Source organism: Mirounga angustirostris, unplaced genomic scaffold, assembly GCF_029215605.1.
Source record: "Mirounga angustirostris isolate CCGP_5_RB_7025 unplaced genomic scaffold, mMirAng1.0.hap1 SCAF_2, whole genome shotgun sequence".
Classification (NCBI taxonomy): domain Eukaryota; kingdom Metazoa; phylum Chordata; class Mammalia; order Carnivora; family Phocidae; genus Mirounga; species Mirounga angustirostris.
Window position 1 is genome coordinate 101,244,944 of NW_026991710.1, and position 27,661 is coordinate 101,272,604.

At 39.5% G+C, this 27,661-nt stretch overlaps 1 protein-coding gene across 1 annotated transcript; it reads left to right on the forward strand.

The window, feature by feature from the left end:
- On the forward strand, window positions 1-27,661 carry LOC135363544 (rho GTPase-activating protein 20-like). Its single transcript, XM_064584025.1, has 10 exons — window positions 1-44; window positions 1,065-1,232; window positions 7,679-7,828; window positions 10,297-10,338; window positions 10,976-11,060; window positions 15,184-15,261; window positions 17,484-17,550; window positions 20,076-20,264; window positions 23,549-23,719; window positions 27,654-27,661. Exons 1-10 carry the CDS (start codon window positions 1-3, stop codon window positions 27,659-27,661), a joined length of 1,002 nt encoding a protein of 333 aa, XP_064440095.1.

Consider the following 27,661-nt stretch of genomic DNA (forward strand, 5'->3'; position numbering starts at 1 on the left):
ATGAGTAACTTCAGCACCAGCTTCGTGAAAGGCTACTCAGGTTCGTAAGATTCAGTGCTGCTGAGCTGAAGAGAGCAGGGTTTACATTCTCGGAGGAGACACTTTCTTGGCTCCACGAGAGAGAATTTTCCCAGGTCTATGAAAATATCTGTCCTATTTATGAAAGAACTTTTGCATTCTGTTCAATTTAGCTGTTTTACCTATGATGACCAGAAAGTCCTATCAGAGCTCAGTCAGAGCTCAGCCAAGTAATAGCTAAACTCTTGTGTTTAGAAACTTTTTGATGTTTCCAGTATTTTTGCCGATCTTTGAGAATTTTTCCCCCAAGTTTGAATATTGATTTAGATAAGATTTAGATAGATTTAGATAAGTAAATTTCCAGAATCTTCAGTTGTCTTCATTTTTATCTTAACATGAAAGCAAATTGTAATTAATTCTTCACACACACACCGTATCATTTTGTTTTATATTAGGCCACCAATTGTCCTGTTTGTTGTTGTTGTTTGTTTGCCTTCTTGTAATACACTCTACCTCTTGATCCTCCCCTTCCTAAAAGCTCATGATTAGCTTTGCTGCTTTCTCCACCCCACGTCTAAGTGTTGGCATGCCCAAGGGCTTTGTCCTTGAAACTGTTCTCCATCTGCATCAATTCACCAAGTGACCTCATCTCTCTCTCCTTTTTAAAAATATTTTGTTTATTTATTTGAGAAAGAGAGCATGTGAGAGAGAGAGAGAGAGAGCTCAAACAGGGTGGAGGGGTAGAGGCAGAGGGAGAAGCAGGCTCCCCGCTGAGCAGGGAGCCCGACGTGGGACTCGATCCCAGGACCCTGGGATCATGACCTGAGCTGAAGGCAGACGCTTAACCGACTGAGCCACCCAGACGTCCGACCTCATGTCTTTCAATAGCTTTCTATAACTCAGCGATCCCTGAATGTGAGCTCTGGAGCTCTGCTTTCGGGGTTGAGACTAAATTTTAGTGTTATGCGAACCTTGACATTTAGCATAAAACTCTATTGTGTATTTGACTAGTAACTAGCTGCTCCGTGGTGTTTGGTGGGTTGCAGGAAGAGCTCTTCTGTTGAGGTGGATGCCTGCAGCAAAAGCACTACATCATCTGAGGGTGCCGCCCATACCCTGCTTATCCACGGCCCCGTCGAGCTCAAGAGAGGCTGGAGGAGGCAGAAGCGGCACCTCTTCTTATTCAGCGATTTCTTGCTGTTGTCCGATACCAAGTATGTATACTAAGCAACGTGCCCTTGTGATGATCACGAAGTTACATTTCCATTAACCCTTACCATAAGAAGACATGACATTTTTTTTCTTTTGTTTTTGCCCATGTTTGGATCCTTCATTCATTCAACAAGTACTTATGGAGGTCTTGTTTTGTGCCATACCCCCCTCCCCCCCCCCCCCCCCCGCCTGCAGAGAATACAATAGAGAATGTGACAAGCAGTGTGTCTCTTGCCTGGAACTTACAAATGACAAAAATAAGAGGGGTAATTATAGATTGTGATTAGTGCTTCTGATAGAAAGTAGACAGGGGGCCGTGTGGAGATGATGGGAACGTATGAGAGAGGGGTAGTCCAGGAGGGCCTCTCCTAGGTGGCAGCACTGAAACTCGATCTATGGGATGAGAAGCAGCCACAGTCCTAGACAAGGTGCCTGAACCTTCTAGGCTGAGGGACCGGCAGGCTACGTGGGTGCAACCTGACCCCTGGGGGGAGGGGCTCAGGAAGGCTGATTTGATGGGAGCCGAAAGCATGGGGCATGCGATCAGATGTGAAACTGCGCTCGGGGTCCAGTCACACACGGTCTTCACAGGCCATGGTGAAAAGTGGAAATATTTTGCCAAAGCATTTTTAACTAGGACTGACTGAATCTGATTTATAGCTCTCGCAAATTTTTCTGACTGTTGGTAGGTAATGGATGGATGGTTGAGCAAGAGTGGGAGCAGGGAGACTGGTTAGGGGAGGCAGTAGTCCTGATGCCTGCTCTCAAGGGCTCCAGGATAGGAGTGCAGTAAAAAGGAAGGAGGCAGCAGACAGGTTGGGAATATATGCTGGAGACAGAACTAACTGCGTGCACTTTCCTCTCAACCCTGAACACAAAGGTAACTGATAGCCAGCCTGGAACCTGATGATTGCTCAATAAATGTCCAAAAGCAGGTGGATGGGAGGTCAGCTGTTTACTTGCTCTGTCTCTGTTTTCATTATTCACAAAACATCATGAAAGACAAAGACTATTCCAACCAACCAAATATCAAGAAGCTTTTTAGTCACCAGAAAAAAAACTACGCCCCCTTTATTTTGCTGCCCTCACCAGCTCCCAGTTATGCCATGCCATTAGTAAGACATGCAAGTACTAATTTGGCAAAATGCTGTACTCAATCTGAGTGACATTAATGATAATTTATCAGGGGCTTACTACATGACAGGTGTTATGCTAAGAACTTCATGTATGCAATCTTCTCCAACCTTACAACTACCCTGTGAGATGGGATTATTTTTATTTTAGAGAAGACCTCTGAAAATCAGAGGTCTGAAGGTTTTGCCCAGGTCACCATATTAGTGATGAGTAGAGTCTACATTTGAAATTAGGTCCGTTTCTTTCAAAGTACAGGCTTTTATTCTACGTGTGGTGCTGCTGTTTCTATTATTTCTATTTTTCTGAATTTCATACAACATTCCATGAACACCTAGATTCTCTCTCATTATTGAAATCAACCTTTCCTTTATGTTGAGTAAACAACTCCAATCTGCTTGGTATCTGGTAAGAAATAGGTCAGAATGCTTAGTGAACTGAGAAATGAAGGTAGTGTAGCTGTCCAAAAAAAAATAAATAAATAAATAAAAATCAGAGGCAAAGACAGAAATAGTAAAATATATTTGAGATGAGTGATATTGCCTACAGATGTAGCCTTGGAGGTGGTGATGTCATGAGGAGGACAGAGAGAAAAAGACTGTCCAGGTCCTGGCATGAGGTCCGTATGACGCACTCTGCTCCTCCTGATAGAGGGCCACATCATTATTTTTAAAAAAGCAGACTAGTTACCATTCCCTTTATTTAACCAAGGTGAGTACAGGAGACTAAAATGTGTGGGATGCATGCTGGGGACCACACGAGGAGCATTACAGATTCCTCGTGTAATTTCCCCACAGCCCTCCAAGGCCAGTATTGTTACCATCCACTGACTGCAGAAATGAAAGTGGGGATGGAGGAAGTCTCAGGAATGGACCTGTCATCCACAGGGAAATGGTGGGAGAGACTCCAAGCCAGGCCTGCCTTCATCCCAAGGCCACACTCTTCCTGCCACACCATGCCACACCTACTCTTGCATGCTCAGCCCGAGACACGCTAACAAACAGCAAACTCCTTTCCTGCTCCTTGGGACCTTGCAGACCACTCACATTCGATTTATAAGGGGAACAGGTTGTCCTTCACTTTGTTTTCATCTTTGTAATTATTATAGCACTTAGGGAGAGGAGAAGACCTTTCTTTTCTTACTAGAGCCATTTATTGTCCTGGATACTGTTTACCTCTCAGCGGGTTTTACAGAACCTATGGTGTTCTGCTGAAAAGATTTTATATACAGGCAGTGTTCTTTCCCCATGAGAGAACTGCATCCTTTTAAGAGCTGAATTTTTTATTTTGATTGGTTCACTATTACAAAAGAAGTGCAACATTTTTCCTCTTCACATATTGCTTTTGAGATAGGTCTTTGTGTCTACGCAAGGGTTTTTATGATGTGACAAAATCTACATCAATGTATTTAATAATGTTCTCTTTAAGAGACTCAGCTCCTGAAAGATTATCTTATATACTTTTTACATCCATTTGGAATATTAGAAAATGTAAGTGATCTCAGGCACTTGAATTTGGCTTCTAAAACCAAGGCCCTTGACAGAGAGAGAACACAGATTTTTGGAAGTCCAAGTTCGGGACACCATCAGGGTCAGGTTCCCGCGAGAGCTGTCTTTCTGCGTGCAGATGGCTGCCCTCTCGCCTATGCCCTGTGGGGTTTCCTCAGCGCCTGCATGTACACACACACACACAGAGCTCTCTCTCCCTCTTCTTACAAGGGCACCAATCCTACTGGATTAAGCCCTTACCCTGATGGCCCCATTTACACTTAGTTACCGCTTAAAAGCTCTCTCTTCAAACATGGTCATATTGGCAGAGAGGGCTTCACGGTAGGACTGTGGGGAGCAGTGGGGGAGGGGACACAATTCTGTCCCTAGCAGTCACGAGCAGCACTTCATGCTGTGGCCGCGTACAAGTTTTTGCCACAGTTTTTAGAAAACGACCATGAGAACATTCCCATAGTAAACATTTGGGTATATTTATGATCACTGTGAATATTGGACAAGTTTACATTTTTTTTTTTTCTAGAAGGAAACAACTAAAAAGAAATAGCTCCTGCATTAACAACCTTGTTTCATCCCTGTCATCCTTGTTCTTGGAGGATTGTGTTATGCCCTGAATCAATCTGTTCAAATTAATCATCTGAATTTAGGGCCTACGTTTTCCAATTAGCCATAAGAAGGGGTTGGGGTGACCCAGGTTCTATTTTACCTCAGCTCACCTGCAGGCTTCAGCTGGAAACTCTCATCTTTAGGTTGACGCTATAGAAATTAACACAAATTGGGTAAGTAGTTGACTAATTGCTACCTCTGTATTCTGTCAAAATTAGTGAATTTTAGTTTGTGTGTAATAATAAAAGGAATTTAAATGTTTGTTTCTTCACAAAGAAATTATATTTCTCTAGTCGTACAAGATGTTAATAATAGTGAAAATTGTTTGGGGATTCTTTTCATACACCTTCAGAAATTTCTCAAGAATTGAGGTCAGATGGAACCTTCCTTATTACTTTTGATATTCATTAGAATACTAAATAAGTTATTTTTCAAAGAAAATCATTACTTTATTTTTAAGAACAGTATCTGCTTGATAAATATTAAGATACTAATACTAGTAGAGGCCCATGAAGAATTTACAAAAAGGAAGGGACTGAACTTAGTTCTTTAGACATCACATTCCTCATATGTAGTTATTAAAGAATATAAAATGAAACAAAAAGTGAATTTAAATTAGGTCAAAAGATGAAGATGACTATTAACTCATTATCCGTGAAATTACAAAGAATTACTTACAGAATATAACATGACCCCCACTCCCAACATCTGTAAAAGGATACCCCTCTCTTAGAACAGGGGAAATCCCCCTAGAATCCTGCAAATTTCCACAGTGCACTGGGGCTTCCCTTCTGGTATAAAGGTTAAGGTAGCAGAAAGCAAGAGTGATATCCATCATGTTAATACAAATATAATAAAGGACTATTTTTAGAAATAAAAACCACAGTTCTTTCTCCTCCTCTTTCTTCTCCTCAAGTCAGTTTACATTAGATTAATACTTTCTAATTTCTACTGAGATAATCCAGTTGGGTCAGTGATTGAGAGTGAAGAAATGCAGTAAGACCCTAGAAGAATCCACTGAAGTATGAAGCTTTGTTGTAATAAACTTTAAATATTTCCAAGCTAGTAACCAGCTTTGTTAATATAATGTCTTGAGATTTATCCTCTCACTCCCCAGATAATCCAATGAGAAAGCCTGATGGCTCTGGGGACCGAAGTGAGGCTGAGTGAGGGTAGGAAACATGAGAAGGGTAGTTCATGGAACGATAGGTCAGCACCCACAGAGGCCAAGTGGTTACAAACATGGGCTCATGAGTTAGGCTGTCTGGGTTCAAACTCTCTTGCCTTTGGCAATTTAGTTGACCTTTCTGTGAGTTTCCTTATTTGTAAAATGGAGCTAATAAAGACCACCTAGTGTAGTTGTTTGAGGATTACATTTTTTATATTTGTATTTATAAAATATTTAGAACAGTGCTTGGCATATGATAAGTGCTCCAAATGTGATAGGACAGTCGAAACCATGCTCTGGGCTTTGGGATAACTCCTTGGTTTGGAGTAGATAATCTTGGTGCTTTCTTGAACTAAGGAGAGAATTACTGAAATGCCTTTTTCCAGGTCAATGTATTTGGAAGTTCCCACACAGTACCTTGGGTGTCTGTATACACACAGATACCTACATTAGAAAAAAAAAGAAAAAATCTTAAAAACCAACAGATATATGTCTATCTTTCCCATTAGCCATCTATTTCTACCCTGACAATGCCTTTGGAGTTACTATCTAGAAAAATGATTTTATCTGATAATCAGACATCTGATATCTGATAATGATTTTATCCGATGACTTTATTCATTGTGTCATAAACTTTGAATCTAGATTATCCTTCAAGTGTGCGTCCAGCAAAATTATTTTTATTTCATAAAACCCATTGGAGAGTCTTAGCTTTAATTGTTCCATGAATCACTGGAGTCACAGGGATTTTTGCACATGAGGTGTCTTTGATCTCATTTTAGTTTAGTGTTTCCACATGTGTTTCTGAATAGTAAGGAGTTCCAGAGTGGTGTGTCCAAGTTCCCTAAGCATCCCTCAGAGGGCTTATAACTATTTAAATCCCAAGCCCACCTGAGAGTTAAAGTTGTGAATTAACCAAATCAATCAATATGGTGGTTTTCATGTTAGAGATCAAAGAAGATTAGGCAGAAATTGTCAAAAAGCAATTTCACCACTGACAAAGTTGATCACCTTCTGACTCCTCAGAGAAATGGGAAGTATCCATCACTCACATATAAGACCTCCTGACCGCTGATCTGGGATTGATTGATGGATGGATTGATGATTTTTAAATTGGGCTCAATCTGTAGGCTAACAGTTTTTCAGTTTTAGCCAGAATCTAAGGGAAAATGATATGGATAAAATTTTAAGAAGGGAAATTGAAAATAACCTATGCTTTAAAGGCTAGAAAGTATTTTTTTTTTAAATTAAGGTTGAAAATAACTTTTAAATCTTTCTGATCCCCCCCCCCCAAAAAAAAATCTTTCTGATCCAAGTTTATTTTTTGTTCTTGGTTTGTCTCTCTCTCTCTCTTTTTTTTGAAGATTTATTTATGTATTTATTTATTTTAGAGAGAATGAGCGTGAGCGGGGGGAGGGGCAAAGGGAGAGGGGAAGCAGACTCCCCACTGAGAGGGGAGCCTTACATGGGGACTCGATCTCAAGACCCTGAGATCACCACCTGAGCCGAAACCAAGAGTTGGATGCTTAACCGACTGAGCCACTCAGGCGCGCCCCCTGGTTTGTGTCTCTTAAGCAAAAAATTGTATGACTATTTTTATAAATCGTGTATCAGGTAGCTTTGTTCAGCCCCTCAAATACTTTTTGAAGTAAGCAAGTCATAAATGAATAATTAACTATAATAATAACCATAAAACTATATATAATAAGAAACAAATTCTAACAATAATAAATGAATTAATGGTTTTCTTAAAAAGCTCTGGAATATATAGTCTTTACTCAACACTCAACATTCAGAAAAATGGCCACTTGCTGCCATTTGAGGAAGTGTTTTCAGGGCCTTCCTAGGGCCAGACTTCGCTCAACACACACTTTGTAAAGGTCATGTCACCATTTGCTGTGCTGGGCACAGAGGGTAATAGAGACAAGGGAGGCATGCTGTGCCCTGGAGCAGTGAGAACTGGTCTCTGATGAGCACAGCTGTTCCCATAACATTTATGAAACAAACTAACAGAGGTCTTGTTTGGGTATCTTTCTAGGTATAAGAAAAAACTTAAGATAAAAAAGAAAATACCACTGAACACCATGTGGACTGCCAACTGTATGGACAGAGTGGAGGATGCCAACATCTGTGCTGGGAGGTCCTTTATCCTGGGCTGGCCCACGGTGACCTTTGTGGCCACCTTCGGGTAAGACCGACCGTTTGGTCTTGTATTTACATGGGATAAAAAGAAAAACATTTTAATCTGATTATATGTCAAGCCAGTGACTCCCTTTTTGACTTCCCATAATGACACTCATTTGCCTTGTACTTCCCCCCAAAAGGTATGTACAAATGGGAGCAAGTAGATAACATAGAGTGGGAACTATTGGAGTAATTTCTTTTGGTTTTGATCAGTGGTTTTTCCCATGGGCTCTAGGAGCCACTTGAGGAATTGGGTGTTTTAGGCATATGGAAGGAGAATCAAGAGAGTGAGGTTCTAGAACCCCTCTCCAATATCCTGCCCCCTAATTCCCAGGGGGTATGTGTGTTTCTAAATCACTGGCATATTTTTCTTGAGCAAGTACTATTAAAGAGTCCAATTAAATTTGAAAAATTGCTCTTATACTCCCAAGGTCATTCCTTTAAAAATAGTATGGAATTATACAAATAAATTAATCATGTCATTGAATATGAGGTTGCCTGAATTGGTGTGTACTGATTATCTTAGTTGGTGTCTCTAGAGAGGTGACCATCTAAAACAAAAGTATGATTGCATTGAGTAGAGGTTAGTTGTGCAAGACACATTCTTAGGCTGACACGAGGATGGGGAATGTGACTCTCTACCCCGGACATCCTGAGCAGACACTCCTGAGTTTACAGGGGTGGTGCAACACTTACATCTGCTGTTTGAAACAACCACACCCCAAGTCTCATTCTTGTGTTGCACAATGAGTGTTCATCACATGCACTTAACACCCTTCTTTCTTCTCCTCACCCCACTCCACCAAAATGTCCCACGTCATCACAAAGGGAAGACAACGAAAATGTTTACAAGTTGTTAATTTATTAAGCCCTATAATGCAGCGTTGACTTAAGGAGAAATTGTCAAAGCTTATTGGGAAGAAATATGTATTTATATGCTCTCCGCATGTCTTCTTTTCCACGACGCATTTCTGTAAAGATTCTCAGTTCCTCTTGCTTCCTGTCTTCTCCATGATGCAAATGGAAGGAAACAGTTTCAATTGGGAATGTATAAAGTCTTTGACAGGGGAGTTTCCAAGAGACTTTTTTTCCCTAACAAGGAGGACAATGTGGAAGCCAGGCTTATACATGTTATATTAGTTAAAAAGCTGTGTAAACATATAGAAGGCATTTATAACAATTCCTGGCACCTAGTGCTTTTGCTATTTGTGGTTATGACTGTTCTGCAGATCAGCATGGCTAACTAGAAGCTGTGTCCATGCGCATAGGCAGGCTGGGACGCTAAGTGGGCGTTCCATTTTCCAGATGGGACAAATCCTGAAACAGCGATGGAGGGGTTGGGGAGCAGTGTTGCTGGGAGGAGTATAAAATGTGGCAGCCACTGTGGACAGTTTGATGGTTCCTCAGTAAGTCAAACAGAATTACTATACAACCCAGCAATGCCACCCCCAGATAGATACCCAAGAGAAACGTAGGTCCACACAAAAATTGATACACAAACGTTCATAGCAGCATTGTCGACAATAGCCAAAAAACAAACAAACAAAAAAAAGTAGAAACAACCCACGTGTTTATCAACAAATACACAAAATATGGTACAGGAGCTAGAAACAGGAAGGAAGGAAGAGTGACTGCTTCGTGGACACAGGTTTGCTTTTGGGTGAAAAAATGTTCCAGAACTAAACAGTCACGGTAGTTGCACAAAACTGTGAATGTACTAAAGGTCACTAATGGTCAATTTTATTTTGTGTAGTTTACCACGGTAAAAAAACGCTAGTAAGTGGTAAGGCCATGTATGCATGAGGCTTAAAACATTCGCAACTTTGGGTATTAAATGCTGTGAAAACTTTAGTTGAGAAAAGACTAACCTTTAGTAGTTTAGCACTAGCTGGATCGATCTTGCTCAGAGGATCACAGTAACGAAGAATGTTTTCTAGAAACTAATTTAACACATTCCAATCTGCTATGTGTATAAAGAAATAAAAATATTACAGGTGTTTCTTCCTAAAAAGCTATTCTTGTTTCTGGGCCAAGATAGTTCCATCCAAATGCCAAATTCCTTAAGTATGATTTAATTTGAATAATAATGTTCTTTATATCTGAATAGCACTTGCAGCTGCAGGAACACTCGGGGTATAATTAACCCTTTTCCAGTTCTGGAAACTGAAGATCAGCGCAGTTAAGCAAAGTGCCCCTGATCACATAGCTTGCATCACATAGTTACAATTAAGTGTTCAGATTCAAAACCAACTTTTCTCCCACTTTAGGATCTACTTCCCATTGCTTTAATACGCTCATAAAAGAGTGGGGTCCCTCCAAAGCGCAACTATGAGGACAGTATGATATTAACACATGCATCCACATCCTTAACAACTGGCTGCTGCTATTTTTTTCTGGAATGGTGATCTTATTTTGCTAGTATAAGTATTGTATGTATCTTAATTTTTTCTTCCCATTTTTTTTAAATTGCAGTTCTTCGGAACAAAAGGAAAAATGGCATTCTTTCCTTCAAAGGTATCTTGTCACTATACATATTATACATCTTTAACCCATGAGAAAAGAATAAATCTCTTCAAAGCAGTGCCCCCACACACTATGCTTCCCCTACTTAGTAGAAATTGTTAGACTATCCTCAAATAATTTCTTATTTAGATGTACCCTGGCTGCTACTGCAAATAATCTGCTCTTATTTACATGCACATATTGCTTATTTTTGATGAAATTCTGGTTATCACTCTCATCTTCCCCTTCTCTCAGACCTAATGATTGGAGCTAACATTATTCTCAAAAGATACATATTAAATTTTCTTAAGTGCAATTTACTCTCCTGAGTGATGCTCAAAGCACCTTCTCATTCCTACCCTTGAAGGTGCTGGGCCCTCCAGTCTAGGCAGGAAAGCTTTGATGACTGGATCTGCTACTCACATCTTACATGACGAGAGCAACCTGTTGTTTTCTGAGTCATGTCTTATTTTCCTGAAATAGTTTTGCATGTTTTCTTCCAACCCATAATTTGATGTTGCTGAGTTTATTTACATGCATTTAAAAATAACAGAGTATGTTGAAAATTTTAGCCACATAGATCAATTTGAAAGTAAGCTAATAGCTAATTCATCCTACTCTATTTGGGGTTATTATTGAATTTGATTAGGTATATCAATCTGGCCAAAGAGAAGGACCAGCCCAAAAGCATTCCTCTCAGAATCTTCACTGAGGACATCAAGAACTGTGCCAGTGTAAGTGTTTTTAAGACCAAAAATTAAATTCCATGTTCCTGATTCAGATAGAATGAAAGAGATGGAGATGGAGATGGAGATAGAGAGCGGGAGGGAGGGAGGGAGAGATGGGGAGGTAGGAAGGAGAGAGCAAGAGATAAGAAGAGAGAGAGTATTTAGAAAAGTACCATGTGGGAAAATGTATTTTCCTGTCTACACGTGTCTTTGTATACATAAAGAGTGCATCCTAGGTAATATGAAGCGAGAGGAATCCATGCCACAGTACTTAAGCATGGAAAGAATATTGCATGTTAAATATCCATAATATTTCCCTGGCTCTTTCTAATAGCAACATCACTGGCTTGTAATAAGGTGATTTTCACATGCAGGTATTTCCTACTAGAAGTAAACATTTTTTCCCAATGGTTACTACTTATGTACAGAATGGTTTGGATTGTTTCCACAGTTCTCCACCCTCCCCCCATTGACGCTTTATTTGGTATAACTGTAAACTCACAGAAAAGTTGTAGGTATAAAAATAAAACAAAAAACACCCCATGCACCCTTTACCTAGATTCAGCTATTAGTAACATTTTACTCCACTTGCTTTATCATTTATTTTCTTTCTCTGTCCCTATTATGTGTATGTTATACTTATTTTTGAGGGTCATACAAATGCCATGGCCCTTTATCCTTAAACCTAGGTATTTCCCAAGAATAAAGATATCCTCTTATATCACCATCACACAGTTATCACCTTTAGTAAATTTAACATCGGTGTAATACTTTACTCTGCCTTCCATGTTCCCATTTTGTCAGTTGACCTCAATAATGTCTCCTTTCCAGTACAGGATCTACTCAAGGGTCAGGTATTTCACTTAGTAGCTATATCAACTGCAGAGGGGTTTTGAAAGGTCTTTTGATCCAAGGAATATCAGGGTTGAATTGAGCTCAGAGGGATGACACTTTTAAGGGATCAGCATATTTCTATCTCATTTTCTTTTGGCTGTTGGGGGGAAAAAAATCAAACCAGTTGCCCATTCTTGGTATAAAATTTGATTTCTGAAATTGTAGTGCAGTAGCCAAGACATTTGCAATGATGAACAAGATACTTTGGGTATCTTTAAGTGACATTTTTTTTTTTCCTGTTATACTTTACAGTAGCTCTAGGTCACACAAAATAGTATTTGAAGGTGGAAAAAGGGGTAGTTATTCCTGGCCAAAGCAAAAGCCATGCAAATATTTTGATTGGTTTCTAAGCACCAGGTAGATGCATTGCATGAAGGAGATAAGGCCAGAGGGTTCTCTAGCAGCAGAGCACACTCTTGTCTCTGCCTGCTTTGATTTCAGCTGTGGCAGTGGGTTACACTCAGAATTTTCCATGGAAAATTACCTTGAAATCTTTAAAAATCAACTTTATTTATGTATAATTTACACAAAATAAGCATTTCTAATGTTCTTCACTTGTTCCTGAACATCCAAGTTTCCCTCTAACACTGTTTTCATTTCATCCTAGAGAGATGATCCTTAGCATTTCTTGTGCAGACCTGGTGCAAACAGATTTTCTTAATTTCTCTTATCTGAATATGGCTTTATTTCACACTCACTCTTGAAGGATATTTTGAGGGATGTAGAATTTTGTTCGCAAACTTTTTCCTTTCAGCTCTTTAAAGATGTTCCACTGTCTTTTTGTCTTTGTGCTTTCTGATGAGTAGTCTGTGATCAATCAAACATTAATCCCCTGTAGGTGATTTGTCATTTTTCTCTAGCTGCTTTCAAGAGTTTCTCTTTATTTTTGGTTTTTAGCAGTGTGGCTATGAAGTATCAAAGCATGGTTTTCTTTGAATCTGTCCTATTTGGCATATTCTGAACTTCTTGAATTTATAAATTTAATTTCACCAAATTTGGGAAATTTTAATCATGATTACCTCAAATATTTTCTTCCCCATTTTCTCTCTCCTCTCCTCCTGAGAGTCCAGTTATATGTATATTAGACCCTTTCATATTGTTCATAGATCCCTCAGACTCTTAATTTTTTCAATCTTTTTTTCCCCTTTTCTTCTTCAGACAGGATAATTTCTATTATCTATTTTCAAATCACTGACTTCTTTTTGTCATCTCCATTATGCAATGTAGCCTAGTCAGTAAATTTTTTCTTTAAGATATTTTTCAGATAAAAAATTTCTGTTTTTAAATATTTTTAGTTTCTATGCTAAGATGCCTCTTTCATTTATTGTGAGCATATTTTCATTTGTATCATTGAGCATTAATGTAATAGCTGTTTTTGGCTAACAGTCTGAACATCTAGATCATCTCAGGGTTGGCTTCAGCTCTTGAGAATTGATCACATATTCCTTGTTCTTCATATATTAAGTAACACTTTGACTCATATAAAAAAAAAAGTAACATTTCTTTTTCTTTTAAATTATTTCAAAAAGCAGCTTATTTTTCTGAAGTCATTTGTTTACAGAGAGCTCTATCTACTGGAATTTATCTGTTTTGGAGAACCTACAACATGCAGGAAAATATACATACATCTCTGGAATTACTATTTTGAACATAGTATGTTCCTTATACCATGAAAACCATTATCTTGCAGACCAGATAAATTAAAAAGTGATTATTAGTATTTCAAAAGAGATTTTTTTTTTTTTCTTTAAAAAGATTTCATGGGAGGGATGCCTGGGTAGCTCAGTCAGTTATGCATCTGCCTTCGACTCAGGTTATGATCCCAGGGTCCTGGGATGGAGTCTTGCATCAGGCTCCCTGCTCAGAGGGGAGCCTGCTTCTCCCTCTGCCTTCTCTGCCTGTGGCTCCCCCTGCTTGTGCTCTCTCTCTGACAAATAAATAAACAAAAATCTTAAAAAAAAAAAAATTTTGTGGGAAACTTTTTAAGTTGTACTGAAAGGCTTTCAGACATCTTTAAAAAAATAGCAGAGCCATTACTTCTAACTAAATTTCAAGCTAAGACCCAGTCTTGAATCCTCTAGACAATTTAACATAGGAAGCCCCTCCTAGACAATTTAACATAGGATATCCTTGAGTTTGGGTGCTCTGAGTCCTACTGCTAGGTTCTGAACACTTTTTTTTATAATCCTTAAAGCTCAAGTAGTTTGAAATCAATGAACACTTTTGTTTATAAAAGTTCGATTATCAAGCAACTTTTGGGCCATCTGTCATATCAAGCAATTGCATTTCAATTCATAAGAAGAAAAATACAATGAAAGAACAAGTTTCTTTTAACTTTGTTTTTAATATTTTTAAGGACTGTGAGTGTCCACTTCTGTTGCTTGTCTTCTTCATGCACTGTTTCTCAAAGAACACAGGCCTCATTGCCTAATAATGTTATAAAAAGTGTATGCGTGGTTGGTTACATATTGTCCTATTTTAAAATGTCTTTTGGAATTCGGGTACTTTTATCGATATCATCTCAGATTCCTATCCATCCCTTTCAGATAATTTTCAATAACTGTTTTCCTTGTTGTATGGAGCAGTTTCTCAATATAAGGTGTGATAGAGAGATATTATAAGTAACTACTCACTGTCAGAGTTGCGAATGGAATATAAACTTCTAACATTTTCAGTCTCATTTCCTAGACTCATTGGTTTTATTTGTCTCAACAGATTTCAACAATGGAAATCTTAGTAACCATGATGACACAAAGAAAGTATTGACTAAATAGTAGTTTTTTTTTTTTTTTTAATGTCTGTCACAGACGGTTCTTATTCTGATTTTGCTGAAACTGAGTATGTAATTGCGAAGAGAGAAAAGTATCTAGCTCCTCCTTTTTAAACTATCTCCCCTCTCTATTTTGGGAATAGCCTTATGGAGCTGAGGGTCAATTCATGTCCCCTCGTGGAATTCTGTTTTTCTCTTTCTTGCTTAAGCTGCTATATTTTGTAAGCCACAAATCCTTGAAGGGAAATATATGTTTCACTGAAATGTTTCCTACTAGCCTCATGTTATGTAAAGAAATGAAAATATTGTAATCAAGGGTGTGTGCTCTACATATGCTTTACTTTGTCATTAACTGAAAACAAGCTTTGCCTTTAGAGTATGGATAATAATTTGACAATAATTATTTGGTCACCTGCTTTAAATTTTTAAAAATTTATAGCAATTTTTCTCATTTCTTTTTTACAGTCTGTAACTGTAACAGTAACAAATTCAGACACAGTGAATGACATTATCAACATGTCACTACCAATGCTAGGAATAACTGTAAGTTCCCTTGCAAACTATTTTTAATTTAAAAACCATCTTTGACTTTTGAGATTTGTGTGTGTGTGTCTGTGTGTTGTGTACCTCCCGTTATAAGACAGCTGATTATTATACATATCATAGTCATATTTTGTCCCCCAGATTTAGAAATTGAAGGCAGCAAAGCTATATTATTAGCCTATACATGGGTGCTCTTCTTGTCTTCCCATTTTAAATTTTCTGCGAATTCAAAATCATAGCATAAAATTGGGCTATAATTTTAGAGTGCTAATAACAACATGCAGTTTATTGTATATATTTTATACACAGACAATAAAATATTTCTAAGTTTCTAAATATTTCCTCCTCTATTGGACTCTTCTGTCTGTGTCTTCATTCCTGATTCCTCCCCATCCCTGTTTACTCTGGTCATCACCCAAGGACTCAATCCCAGTTAGATGAATCCTAAATTATATGTTTTGTTGTACATTTTGACATAAAGACCACATGGCTAGAAGCTACCTCCTCTTGATGCAGTTCCTTGGGATGAGGCGGCTCACACCCCTTATGAACTGGTAAAGAGGACAAGTTCTGAATAAGACCATGATCTGGGGGCAGTTGCGTACATATCACTTTCATCTTGTTTTGGTTTTAACGGCCTGTTCCTTTATGTTTTGATGGTGCTGGTGTGAGTTGCTGGATTTTTTTTTTTTTTTTTTGATGAAAGACATGGACATATTTGAGGATGAGGTTTTCTAAGGGAAAAGAGAGGGAGAGTGATAGTCAGATGGACAGAACTGAAGGGAGCACTTGTAAAGCACAGCTTCTTATATAAAATCCTCTATAAATGCAAAAATGTCTTGCTATTATGACATGACATAATTACAAGATTCTTACTTAAATTCTGTCTGACCCAATGGTATAATAAAGCCCCTTAAAAATTCAGGGCAACTGGAATTTAGCATAAGAAATCAATGATTTCTGTACAAACAAAATTTAATAATATATCAAATAAAATTGAATTTATATGTACTGAGTAAAGCACATATCTACATTGATTTCTAACCTGTATGATATATATACCCTAAATAGGAATTAAGTCTTAGACAGAGAGTGAGTGGTTTTAGGGATGAAGTTGAGGAGATTGATTAATGATGAAGCTCATTTTATTTCATGTTTGTGATTTTCCTTTGCATAAAGTGATCAATCTCACCACACAAAGAATTTCTGTTTTAATGAAGAATTGGGGTTATTTGGCTTTATGTATGCCTGATTTAAGGGATTCCAGCATAGCATTTCCAAACCCTACCCTACCTTACTAGCTCTCACGAGTTATTTGCAATACAATTTTGAGCAGATTTAGCTATGTGTGTGTGTCTGTGTGTCTGCGTGTGTCTGTGTGTGTGTCTGTGTCCATACCTATGACCTTTCTTCATAAGGGCAAGACCATGATTTTTAATCAGGAGTCCAGGTCAAGCATAGTACCTATCACCAACAACTCCATGTCAAACATTTTTTGCTTTAGTCTCCTGGAAGACTCTCTAAAATAGTTCAGCGGTCTTTATAATTTAGATGTGTTTGTTTCAAGTAGGACTTCCAGGTTTACTGGGCGGTCATTCTGCTGGGAGTAATTGTTTTCTGCATCTGATATGTTGTCTAGGTTAGAGTCCTTGTTCTTTCTCTCCCTGAAGTGGGGCTTGCCTGCACCAAAGCCAGTGGCTGACTTCAGTCCACTATCTCCTCAAGGCCTCTTGGGCGTTTGTCTCCTTTTGCCCAGGGCTGCGGAACTATTGATGCCTTTCAAGTTACTTTGCTCAGGAATAGTCATAGCAGGGTATATGGCTCTCTGGACAATATGCATGTCAGGGCAGGGACATTTGGCGGCAAAAGCCAGCATTATCCAAGGAATCTAGAGACAGCGGAAGGCAGGACTCTGAGATTAGAAGTTTCCTCCTTAGCGAAGGGGCACAACTGTGATTTCTTAGGCCATGGGCCACCCACACCGTGAGGGGCTGATTGTACTGTGGTTTCCTGGCCTTTATCAAAAATGACAAGAACCTGGGACGGTCCACTGGAGGCTATGAGGGAACAAGTTAACAAGTACTGTAGCTACCTCCATGGACCAAATGGCATTTATACTGGCCCCAATTCTTTCTTTCTGGAAACAGAGAAATGCAAAGGAAATGTGTTCTTCAAGTACTGTGAAAGATTTGTTATGATGCATAGTTCTTTTTGTTTCCAAGGGCTCTGAGAAAGACTACCAGCTGTGGGTGAGTGCTGGCAAGGAAGCGTCCCCACACCCACTCACTGGTAAGTGTCAGGGAAAATCTAAGATGGGATTGATTAGGTTCAAAATTGTAACTCTACATCTCAAAGTAATGGTTGTTCTGTCTTCAGCTTAAATACCCTTAAAAGTGAAAATCACATGCAATATTCACTCTCACGTTTATTAAAGAATTACCAGGTGCTTACTTGTTCCCAGGCACTGAGGACATCTCTTCATTCATCAGCTTAAGGTCTAGTTAGGGAGAGAAATGTAAATTTTTCGTTTCTACTTCATTTTACCTGACAAACGGAGCTGTCTTAAAAATTTTTTTGTTTATTGTTTACTTACTTATTTACTCACTTAGGTATGAAAGCATAGAATTGGAATTTTTTTTCCCCATACATTTATTTTTCATATTCCAGTCTTGAATTCCAGTTCCTAACGACTAAATAGCCTCTATTTTGTGAGAATCCGCTAAAATCCAATCATGTCTCTGAATCCAGGTATAGGTATGTATTTAACACCTGCTCTGTGCCCAGAAGTTTTCTCAGCATCATAAAGAGAATGAGATAATCACATTTAAACTCCTCAAGTCTTCACTGACTAAACTACCTGCACTTTGTTGTTTCTCAGGCTTTTTCCATCACTGTTCTTAAGGTTATTGATAAACAGATTACACCTCTCCTAAAATAGTTATTAGCACAAGTTCTCTAAAAAAAAATCTTTGGATTAGCAAAATTGTTCAGTGCTTACCAAAAATAGAAGGATTAAAAAACAAGAGAAAAAAGAGAGGATCTGTAGCAGACCTTGAAGTATAGTAATGTATGGTAATGGTGACAATGATTTCTGCTAGAAATCTTAGAGCATTCCTTCTTACATGCGTTTTTCAAAATCTTTTTAATAATCCTGTGAGGCGGGATGCCTGGGTGGCTCAGTTAAGTGTCTGCCTTTGGCTCAGGTCATGATCCCAGGGTCCTGGGCTCCTTGCTCAGTGGGGAGCTGCTTCTCCCTTGGCCTGCCGCTCCCCCTGCTTGTGCTCTCTCTCTCTCTCTGACAAATAAATAAATAAAATCTTAAAAAGAAAATAATCCCGTGAGGCTATTACTCTTTTTCAAGTTATCTAAAGAATATTTTCAAGTGATCTAGAAATCTAAATAACCAATTTCTTTCTACGAAATGTATATTCCCAGTCTTAGAATACAGAGAGTCACCAAGGGCATAGCTGAGGAAAAAAATCCCCCCCACCATTTCATGTTTCATATTAATATTGACATCTCTGTAAAAGTCGGCCAACCACAAAAAGGAAAAAAGTCAAATACTTAAATATATTTATTTTAATAAAGTGCATTAATTTAGGTAAAACAATATAGATGATAACTTTTTAGACTTTGAGCAGCTTCACACACCAAGGCAGCTCTAAGGAATCCGGAGAGCCTGTCATTCATGATGATCCATTGGCAGCATTCAAAATGCATTTTTTACCAATGCTCTCAATTCTCAATTGCGGATTATCTCTTGGTTATCTTTGTGATTTGGTTGTATTGCTGTCGTAGAAGCTTCTTTTTCCTTAAAAGAGGGAAGTCACTGTGATTCTTGTGAACACATCACTGACACTGCATCTATGACAGATGAGAAGGAACAGCAAAAGCTCCCCAAGTTACATTCAATAATAAATCAGAAATGACAGAAAGAGAACTTCCATTCTGTTCTTAAAAAATGAGATCCATATCCTATAGCACAGGGTCTTTGAGAATTCTATAGAGAGGAAACAATTTAAAGCATACAAGAATAAAACAAATCACTTGGCAGGCAACTCTCACTGACTCTGGGTGCAGTTTTCCACTCTGTAAACATCGTTTTGCACTTTGCTTGTGGGTTCCCAACACTGTTCAGCCTTCCCTCTGATCATCACCTGGCAGGACTCCCCTTGGAGGAAGGGCAGCAGTGGGAGGGAAGTATAAAGCATAAAGGCAACCCATCCCACTGCCCTTGAGTAGCTCTGCCTCTAGAAATTGACAAAAGGAAATGAAAAAAAAATCTGCTCAACTGACATTATGTGAGAGAGAATAGCAATTCTTAATATATATGTTCAATTATTTAAAAAATATTACCCACCAATGCATATTAATATATTTACTCTGATCCTTATAAGTTTGTGTGAGGGCAAGCATTTCAAAGGATGAATGTAAGGCTCAGAGGGGTCAAGTAATTTGCCTAAGATGTGCAGATCTCGTTAGTGTCAAGGCAGAAACTAGAAGGCCTTAAATATTCTCAGATGGAAACACAGCGAAAGTCAGCATTGTGCAATGCACTGATGAATCTTTGTATTCCAAGTAAAGTAACATGCTTTACATTTTTTTTCTCTTTTTAAAATCTTTTCCTTGGGCACCTGCTTTCTGCAGGGTGTCTCCAACAAGAGCGAATATGATGCTCACTCAGGAGGCACAGAGTGAGTGCCAGAAGCCCCAGGAGAATAGCAGCATATACCAGTGTGATGCATACACTCATGGGAAGGGGGATTTGATCAGAGCCATCACCATCAGCCTGAATCTATATTTTTTCCATATAGGACATAAACATCCCTGTGGAATTAAAATGAGCCATCTTCCATCTACCACACTGCTGCCGCAGACACCAGAGGACTCCATCTCTCCTTCCACCCTCCAGGAGTCCCTCCTTCTGGAGCAGGGGTTCGCAGAGATGCAAGGCCGGTTCATCCTGAAGCCCAGGCACCCGGCGCAGAATGAGCAAGGGAGAGGTGAGCCCCTTCCCTTTCTTCAGGTGTCTCCTCTTGGCTCATGTCTCCACTCTTGCCCACAAATTGAGGACACAGAGCTCACTCTCTCTGTGGGGGGTGGGGAGGAACAGTAGAGGCAAGAACCCCAAAACTGCACAGAATCGAGCTTAGAGAAACCCAAAGGTCTTAGGACCCAACTCACTTCGAGGAAGGTTGTGTGCTTGTTTTAATTCTCCTAGGTAGACTGTTAGCTCCTTTCTCTGTATCCCCAGAACACTTTCTACATATAATTATGTGAGTACACATCTGTGTGTCTTCTTAGAGCACAAGCTGTTTGTGGCCTGGAAACAGGTCTTCCCTATTCCAGGGTTTTATCTAGTATCTCAGGCCATCACAGGATGGAATCAAATGACTGCATGGCTTAGACGCACCTGGAATGGAAGAACTCCAGTGGAGTAAAGAGTTATGGAACTGAATTGGATTTATTCTGGGCTTAGGCTGAAGTGGCCTTGGGCTTACAGTTAGAATTCAAGTCTCAATTCTGCCCCCACTTTCCATGTCTGCTTCAGACACAGGTCAAGGCTGGAGCTAGACTGAATGTTTATGGTCAGGGCTTTTTCATCTTCCTTCTTGCTATTTTTTTCCCTACCATTCCAGTATTCTCCCATTGATATTTTTTTCTCTGATGAAAATGTGTTATTCATCTGAGAAGTATTGGGCCAAAATAGAAAGTATTTTATTGTTATGATTGTTATTCTATAAGCACAAAGTTTCAAAAATTTTATTTTTTAATATTCATACCCTAATTCAAGCATTAGGAAACATTAACCCAAATCTTGCCAGGACTGTTTAAGAAAGAATAGGTTTCCATAAAGTTAGCTTGTTTAAACATTCCTATATTTTTCATGGCTATAGCATATATTTTTATTAGTAATAGAGGCAACATGACCTCTAACAGCAAATAATGTACATTATGAAACATCCAGCTAAGCCTGAAAATACCTTGGAGAAAGTATAGGACTCAATGTGTACTTATTTTCTGTATACTCATAGAGTAGCTAGATATATAGCTTTGTACCAAGGGATACAACATTCTTCTTAAGAGCATTCTTCTTATTAAAGCTGAAGAATGGAATATATTTGGGTAGTTTTAGAAATAATAAAACTAGGGGAAGAGTAGGGAACCCAGGTTGCATACAACAACTCAACTTACATATTAACACGTATCTTCAGCAAATGCATACATTTTGATGTACAGGAATCTCCTCCTGGATTTAAGAATGTGTTTGCTTTCTTTCTTCTCTCCTTTTAAAATGGTAGCGGTATCAATTTCAGAGCAGGAAGAAAGAGCCTTAGTTAAGTAAAGTGGTAGCCATCCTTCATGATTGCCTACCTTCTAGAGGTTGCAAAATCAAATAGAGAATGGGAGTGATGTCTGCTTTGGAGGGGGAAGAGACTGACGTCTAGACTGCCTGAGGCCTTCTGAGCAAGGAAATTACTTTTATCAAGGCTGCCACGAGCCATGCCTTGTGCTGAGTAGTACATTACATTTAGTTCAACGAGTTGTAGGCAGCAGCATTTATGTTAAAGTTAAGCAAACCAAAGCTTAAGAATTTTTGAGTAATCTAACTAGGTGGCAGAACCAGGATGCTTCTGGTTCTTAGATCCTGGTCTCTCTGGTCAAGTGCCATGAGTGTTGCCACCCACGTGAGTGGATACGGTGATGCACTCACTACATCCCAGAAAAGCCCAGTGGACAGGTGTTTATGGGTGTTTGGTGAAATGTTGCTCATTTGTTTATCCTTCTACAGCTTGGCTCCTCTGTGGACTTTTAAAGAATTCAGTTATTTAAGCAGATTTTATAAGCAAATGTTAAGGTATCTTATAAGGAAAACATTCATAGCTGAGCAGTAGAAACTTTCAACTCAGCTTTTCACTGCAGATCACCTTTTCTTTGTAAAGCTCTTCTTCTGCATTCCTTTGATAGGGAATGTTGGGTAATTCAAAATCATCTCTGGAAATTGGGGATAAATCAGGCATTCATAATCTCTCATTGTTTTTCTTTTTGTATGTTTTCTTTCAAGCCTTGTACTGGTATGGTGTATATACATGTATGTTTGAGTATGTGTGAGGAATTGGGTGCAATTCATTGTGGATTAGACTCTTTTCCGTAAATATCAAACATAATTTACAAAAAAAAAAAGTCATCTCTGGGTAGCTTGGTGGGGTATCACAAGAAAACACAGTCACCTGGAATCTTACCACATAGCCAGCATGTAATGACTATTTCCCAAGAACCCTGAATGCAGGGAGTCATCCTTGGGGATGGCCCAGAGCAGAGACACCAGAGGCCGCCTGAGAAGTGGGGTCAGGCGGATCATGTCATGAAAGGCAGATCCTTTTGATCTTGGAAGGTGAGCACTCAGGGGCACCTGGGTGGCTCAGTCGTTAAGCGTCTGCCTTCAGCTCAGGTCATGATCCCAGGGTCCTGGGATCTAGCCCTGCATCGGGCTCCCTGCTCAGTGGGAGTCTGCTTCTCCCTCTCCCAATCCCCCCCTGCTTGTGTTCCCTCTCTCGTTGTCTCTCTCTGCCAAATAAATAAATAAAATTAAAAAAAAAAAAAAAAAGTTGAGCACTCAGAAAGCCAAAGAGGAAACTTAAGACTGGAAGGAGACTCACTGTGAAAGCAGATGATTAACAAACTCAGCTTGATTTGAATACCAGATCTTTTGAGCTTTTAAAATCAGATCTGACACTGGATGAATCCACTAATCATACTTACCAATAGGAAACAAACAACAAGTTAAGTGCCTCATGATAAAGCACAACGGGCAGTAGATGGGATTGAAAGCATTGACACTAAGTCTGATCAAGTCTCTAGGTTTAACCATCAGTTTGCAGGATCTGGGGAACAACTGTTAACACCATAAGAATGCTATTGGCCAATTTCAAAACATGGAAAATTCTACACAAAAAATGCCTCAGTTTCCCTCTTCTAGCCATTGCAGTGAATGTACCGTAGAATGGGAATGGTGAAAATAAGGTTAAGCGGGATGGCTGGGTGGCTCAGTTGTTAAGCGTCTCCCTTGGGCTCAGGTCATGATCCCTGTGTCCTGGGATTGAGCCCTGCATTAGGCTCCATGCTGGGTGGGAAGCCTACTTTTCCCTCTCCCGCTCCCCCTGCTTGTGTTCCAATTCTCACTGGCTCTCTATCAAAAAATAAATAAAATCTTTAGAAAAAAAAAGAAAAGAAGGTTAAGCGAATAAAACAACAACTACTACTACTAATCTCACTTCTTCCTTAGATTACAGGCAGAAGACAGTTAAAAGCAGTTTTTTCAGAGACTGGGCCTGTTGTCTGGGCTCCAGCACTAGCCAGGACAGCCAGTGCACAACCCCACCTTCTTCAAAGCCAGGACAGCTCTTTGGAGTTTCCCTCATGGATGTGTGTAATAAAGACAACTTGCCCTTCCCAATCCCGGTAGGTCATCTCCTTTTGGTCTTCTATAGCCCTTCTGAGGAGGGGACACTCTGAGAGGCCACGTGTCCTCATCCAAATCTATTCCCAAATGGAGAAGTCATTAGACAGCCCCTGGCTTTGGCTGAGAAGCTCTGTTACTGTTATTTCAAAGAATAGAATCTGATTTAGGTCCTGCAGAGTCATGAGGCAAATACAACAGGAAAAGACATTCTTGTCCATTCCACTTGGGTCTTGTTTCCGCAAAGACATGCGGAGGCTTGTTCAGATCAGTCAAAATGGACTCTGTGTATGTGAGTCTCTGAGAGTCCACCTCATCTTCACACTCTCCCCTCATTGCCTTCCTGAACTCACATGAGTATCAAGTCTCCTTCAGCAGAGTCTACTCAGTCTAACAACTGTAAACATCTGACACGAGCATAGACTCATCCTCTGGCAAATAGGAAACTATTAATCCTAACAGAATATGTCAAATGAAAGCCACAGAGTTTGGCCTGTGTTATCTCAAGCTGCTGTAGTGAATTGTCAGTGTGGACATTCACTGAGTATTCGGTGTCTCTGCAAGCACTGTCCGGGATGTAGGGAACGTTCTGCTAGCTATGAAGAAATGAATCATCTTAGCTAGCATGTTACCTGCTAGCTACTACCCCAGGTCCTTGCATCACAGCAAATTTAGAGGGTAGCTAGGATTATCATCCTCCACACTTCTTAAACGAATCGGAAAAGCCTCAGTACAGGATGTATGTGCCCCAGGTCACACAATAGATAAGTAGCATAATAGACTTCAGATCCATTTTATTCCCTGAGTCCAGCCCTTATTAAGATTCTACACAGCAGAGAGAGGACATGAAGATACAGCAAAAGACAATGAAAGACTCATGAGAAGGGAGGGTAATCAGAGAAAGAGAAGAGAGTTTCTGAGCCTGACTTTAAAAGAGGGAAAGAAATAGAACAAGTAGGAATGGAGTATACACTCACTTAAAGAGAAATAAACAAATGGGAAATGTGTATTTCCTAAATAGACTTCCATACTTGGGGGAGAGCATCTATGTAAGGCAATAATGAGAAAAGAATGGTAAAGTAGGAAACAGACGGTGATTGTGCAAAGGCCTTGAAGCAGAGAATTTTGATTGAAGAGTGGAAACTCAATGGAAAGGAAAATCTGCTTAAAAGAAGTGTTTAAAATGTTTCAGTGTATGACTGTAAAATGGATATATGGGTAGAAAGTATATAGAGAGACACTGAAAAAAAAAACAATCTAAATTGACTTTAGTCCTTTCAGCTCAAAAACAGTGTACCATTGCATTCCCCTCCTCTTTCAAAACGGAGGCAAGCTTGAGCTCTGCGTTTGGGGTATGAGATGCGATATAATTTTCTTTTCTTCCTACAGGATATGCTTTCCTTTATTAATCAAAAAGCGTCCCTCACAGAATGCATCTTCAGCAAATCACCCAATATAAAATCAACCAGGGTCCTAAAGGAGAAACTAAATTCTGGGGTCAAAGTGGACCTGTACAGCGAATCTGTTCATGTGGTCGCATCCGTCTTAAAGGTAGGGAAGGTTCTAGCATTATCCACTCACGAGTAACTGAAGCTATGATTGGTGTCTTTCATCATGACTGCTCAAGAACCATAATGGGCATAATAGATTAAGAACCTGACAAGCTGAAAAACGCTTGACAAAATCAAAATTTAAGGAAGCTACTTTAGGAGTTAAAAGCCCCATATGTTAGAAATTCTTTCTGTTTTCACCACACACCGCCTACCCTGCCTTCACTCCTGAAGTCGCCATGCAAAATACTAATACTGAAATGACTACTAGTCATGATAATAAATTTAAAAATACGCACTGACACATACACACTGTTTACCCATGCAAACATTCTCACCACCCTCCTAGTGAAGGCAAAGTTTCCAAAAGAAATAGAACAGGGAAAGAATTTAATCCATCCACCTTGGCACTTATGAACAGCTCTGAACAACCCTATGTTAACGTAGTAATGACTACAGTCTTAGAATCTCAGTCACATTTGGTCTTCCCTTGTCCCCCGTTAATGTTCGAAGATGTGATCAATAGCAAAGTCCAGAAATGACTTAGGTAACCACTCCTACACTGCGGTCATAGTGATATCCAGTAGTAATATACATATAGGCATCAGGAGACAGGAGAAGAATGCTGATACATTACATAGCAAGATGAGTGTTGCCCTCTGTAAGGTGAGCACATGGAATCGATTTTCTAGCAAGAGTTAGGAGGTTCCGGGTGCCTGGGTGGCTCAGTTGGTTAAGCGACTGCCTTCGGCTCAGGTCACGATCCCGGAGTCCTGGGATGGAGTCCCACATCGGGCTCCCGGCTCAGCAGGGAGCCTGATTCTCCCTCTGACCCTATCCCCTCTCATGCTGTTTCTCTCTCTCTCTCTTTTAAATAAATAAATAAATAAAATCTTTAAAAAAAAATCATTAAAAAAAAAAAGAGTTAGGAGGTTCCTTCCTGATTCGGTGTTATAAGCACCGACTAGGAAGAGGGTATGCACATGTGGGCATAGTGCTTAGACATTTCTAAAGTTTTCTCTTCCTGAAGTTGATGGATCTTGGTGGAGAAACAGACTCTGCAACTTTGGCCTTGATAATATCATGTCAAAAAACTGGGAATGGACCTAATCTAGAAATGAATCTATCCTCAGGACCTCAGTGAGTCTACTATTAGACTCTCGACTTTTAGACAGTTAAGAAAAGGAAGAATGAAGCAATTGTGCGAGTAGCTTTCTTCCAGGGAGCACACATACCCCGAGTGAGAAGACCTAGTTCTTTCCTAATATGTGTGCAAGAGCCCACCTGTTTCTGTTTCGATTGTTTCAGGCCTTTTCTTGCTAGAGTTAAGAGCTAGCACTGTGTCTAAAACAAGCAACATGGGTAAGCGTATTTCTGTCCAAGAAGCTAAAAGGATTTAGGATGGTCTATAGCCAGACCCTGTCAGTTTGTGGTACTTTGCAAAAAAAGCACACAAAGAAAATAAGTTCCAGATGATAGAAGGGAGCTTTATCTTCATTTCTACCACAGCCTAAGCTCTGCTTTAATGCCTCTAAGATTTAGGGGGAGAATATCCAAGCACCTGATGCTGCGTGTGCAAGTCAATGGAGAGTCAGAGCCAAGCTCCGTGTGGGTCCCAGTTTGGGTATCTGTGAAGGAAGTGGGGGCTGAACTGAATTTTTTAACTACATATTTTCTCTGTAATATTTCCAATACATATTTTCTGTAATATATATACATATTTATTTTTATCTCCACAAGGATTTCCTAAGAAATATCCCAGGATGTATATTTTTGTCTGATCTCTATGACAAATGGCTCGGTGTTATTGATCAAGGGAACGAAGAGGAGAAGATGACTGCAGCGCGGAGGTAACGATGCAATAATTACTCTACTCTGGTCACATCTCCAAAATACACCCAACATACTATTAGGAAAACATTGGCTTACGTTTTGCAGCTTTGCCCACTATAATCACGACCAATGTCAAAGAGTTTCAATTCTTCAAAGCCATGGGGGTCAGCTTCAGAATAGAGGCACGCTTTAGGGCTATTATTGTTCTTCTCCTGATCTTATTAATGTGGACTCCTTGGCCGTTTGACACCTTCTGGATCCATGAAACTTGTAGACGAAATTCCCTGGTTCAAGACACATGCAAGAGCATCAACTGCCAGGGCTATGACCTTAAAAGTCTGTCAAACATTTAACTAACCAGAGAAGTGTTTATCTGGCTCAGGAACTAAATTCAGTGCAACAATTTTGTCTACATTCATGCCTGGAACTCTGCTAGAGAGGGGTTGTGTGCTAGATATACAAGGATGTATCCTTTTCCCTGTCTCTGTTGTTCCAACCTCTTAAGTGGAATCATTTACCTAATTTAAAGTGTGTTTTTCTGACCTTAGGCTTTTAG

What these genes read in the sequence shown, in the direction of transcription:
- LOC135363544 (XM_064584025.1), top strand. Translation starts at nt 1, where the DNA reads ATGAGTAACTTCAGCACCAGCTTCGTGAAAGGCTACTCAGGTTC. An exon ending in ACATCAAGAACTGTGCCAGT is followed by an intron (nt 11,061 to 15,183) that starts GTAAGTGTTTTT and finishes TCTTTTTTACAG; the next exon opens with TCTGTAACTGTAACAGTAAC. An exon ending in TACCAATGCTAGGAATAACT is followed by an intron (nt 15,262 to 17,483) that starts GTAAGTTCCCTT and finishes TTTGTTTCCAAG; the next exon opens with GGCTCTGAGAAAGACTACCA.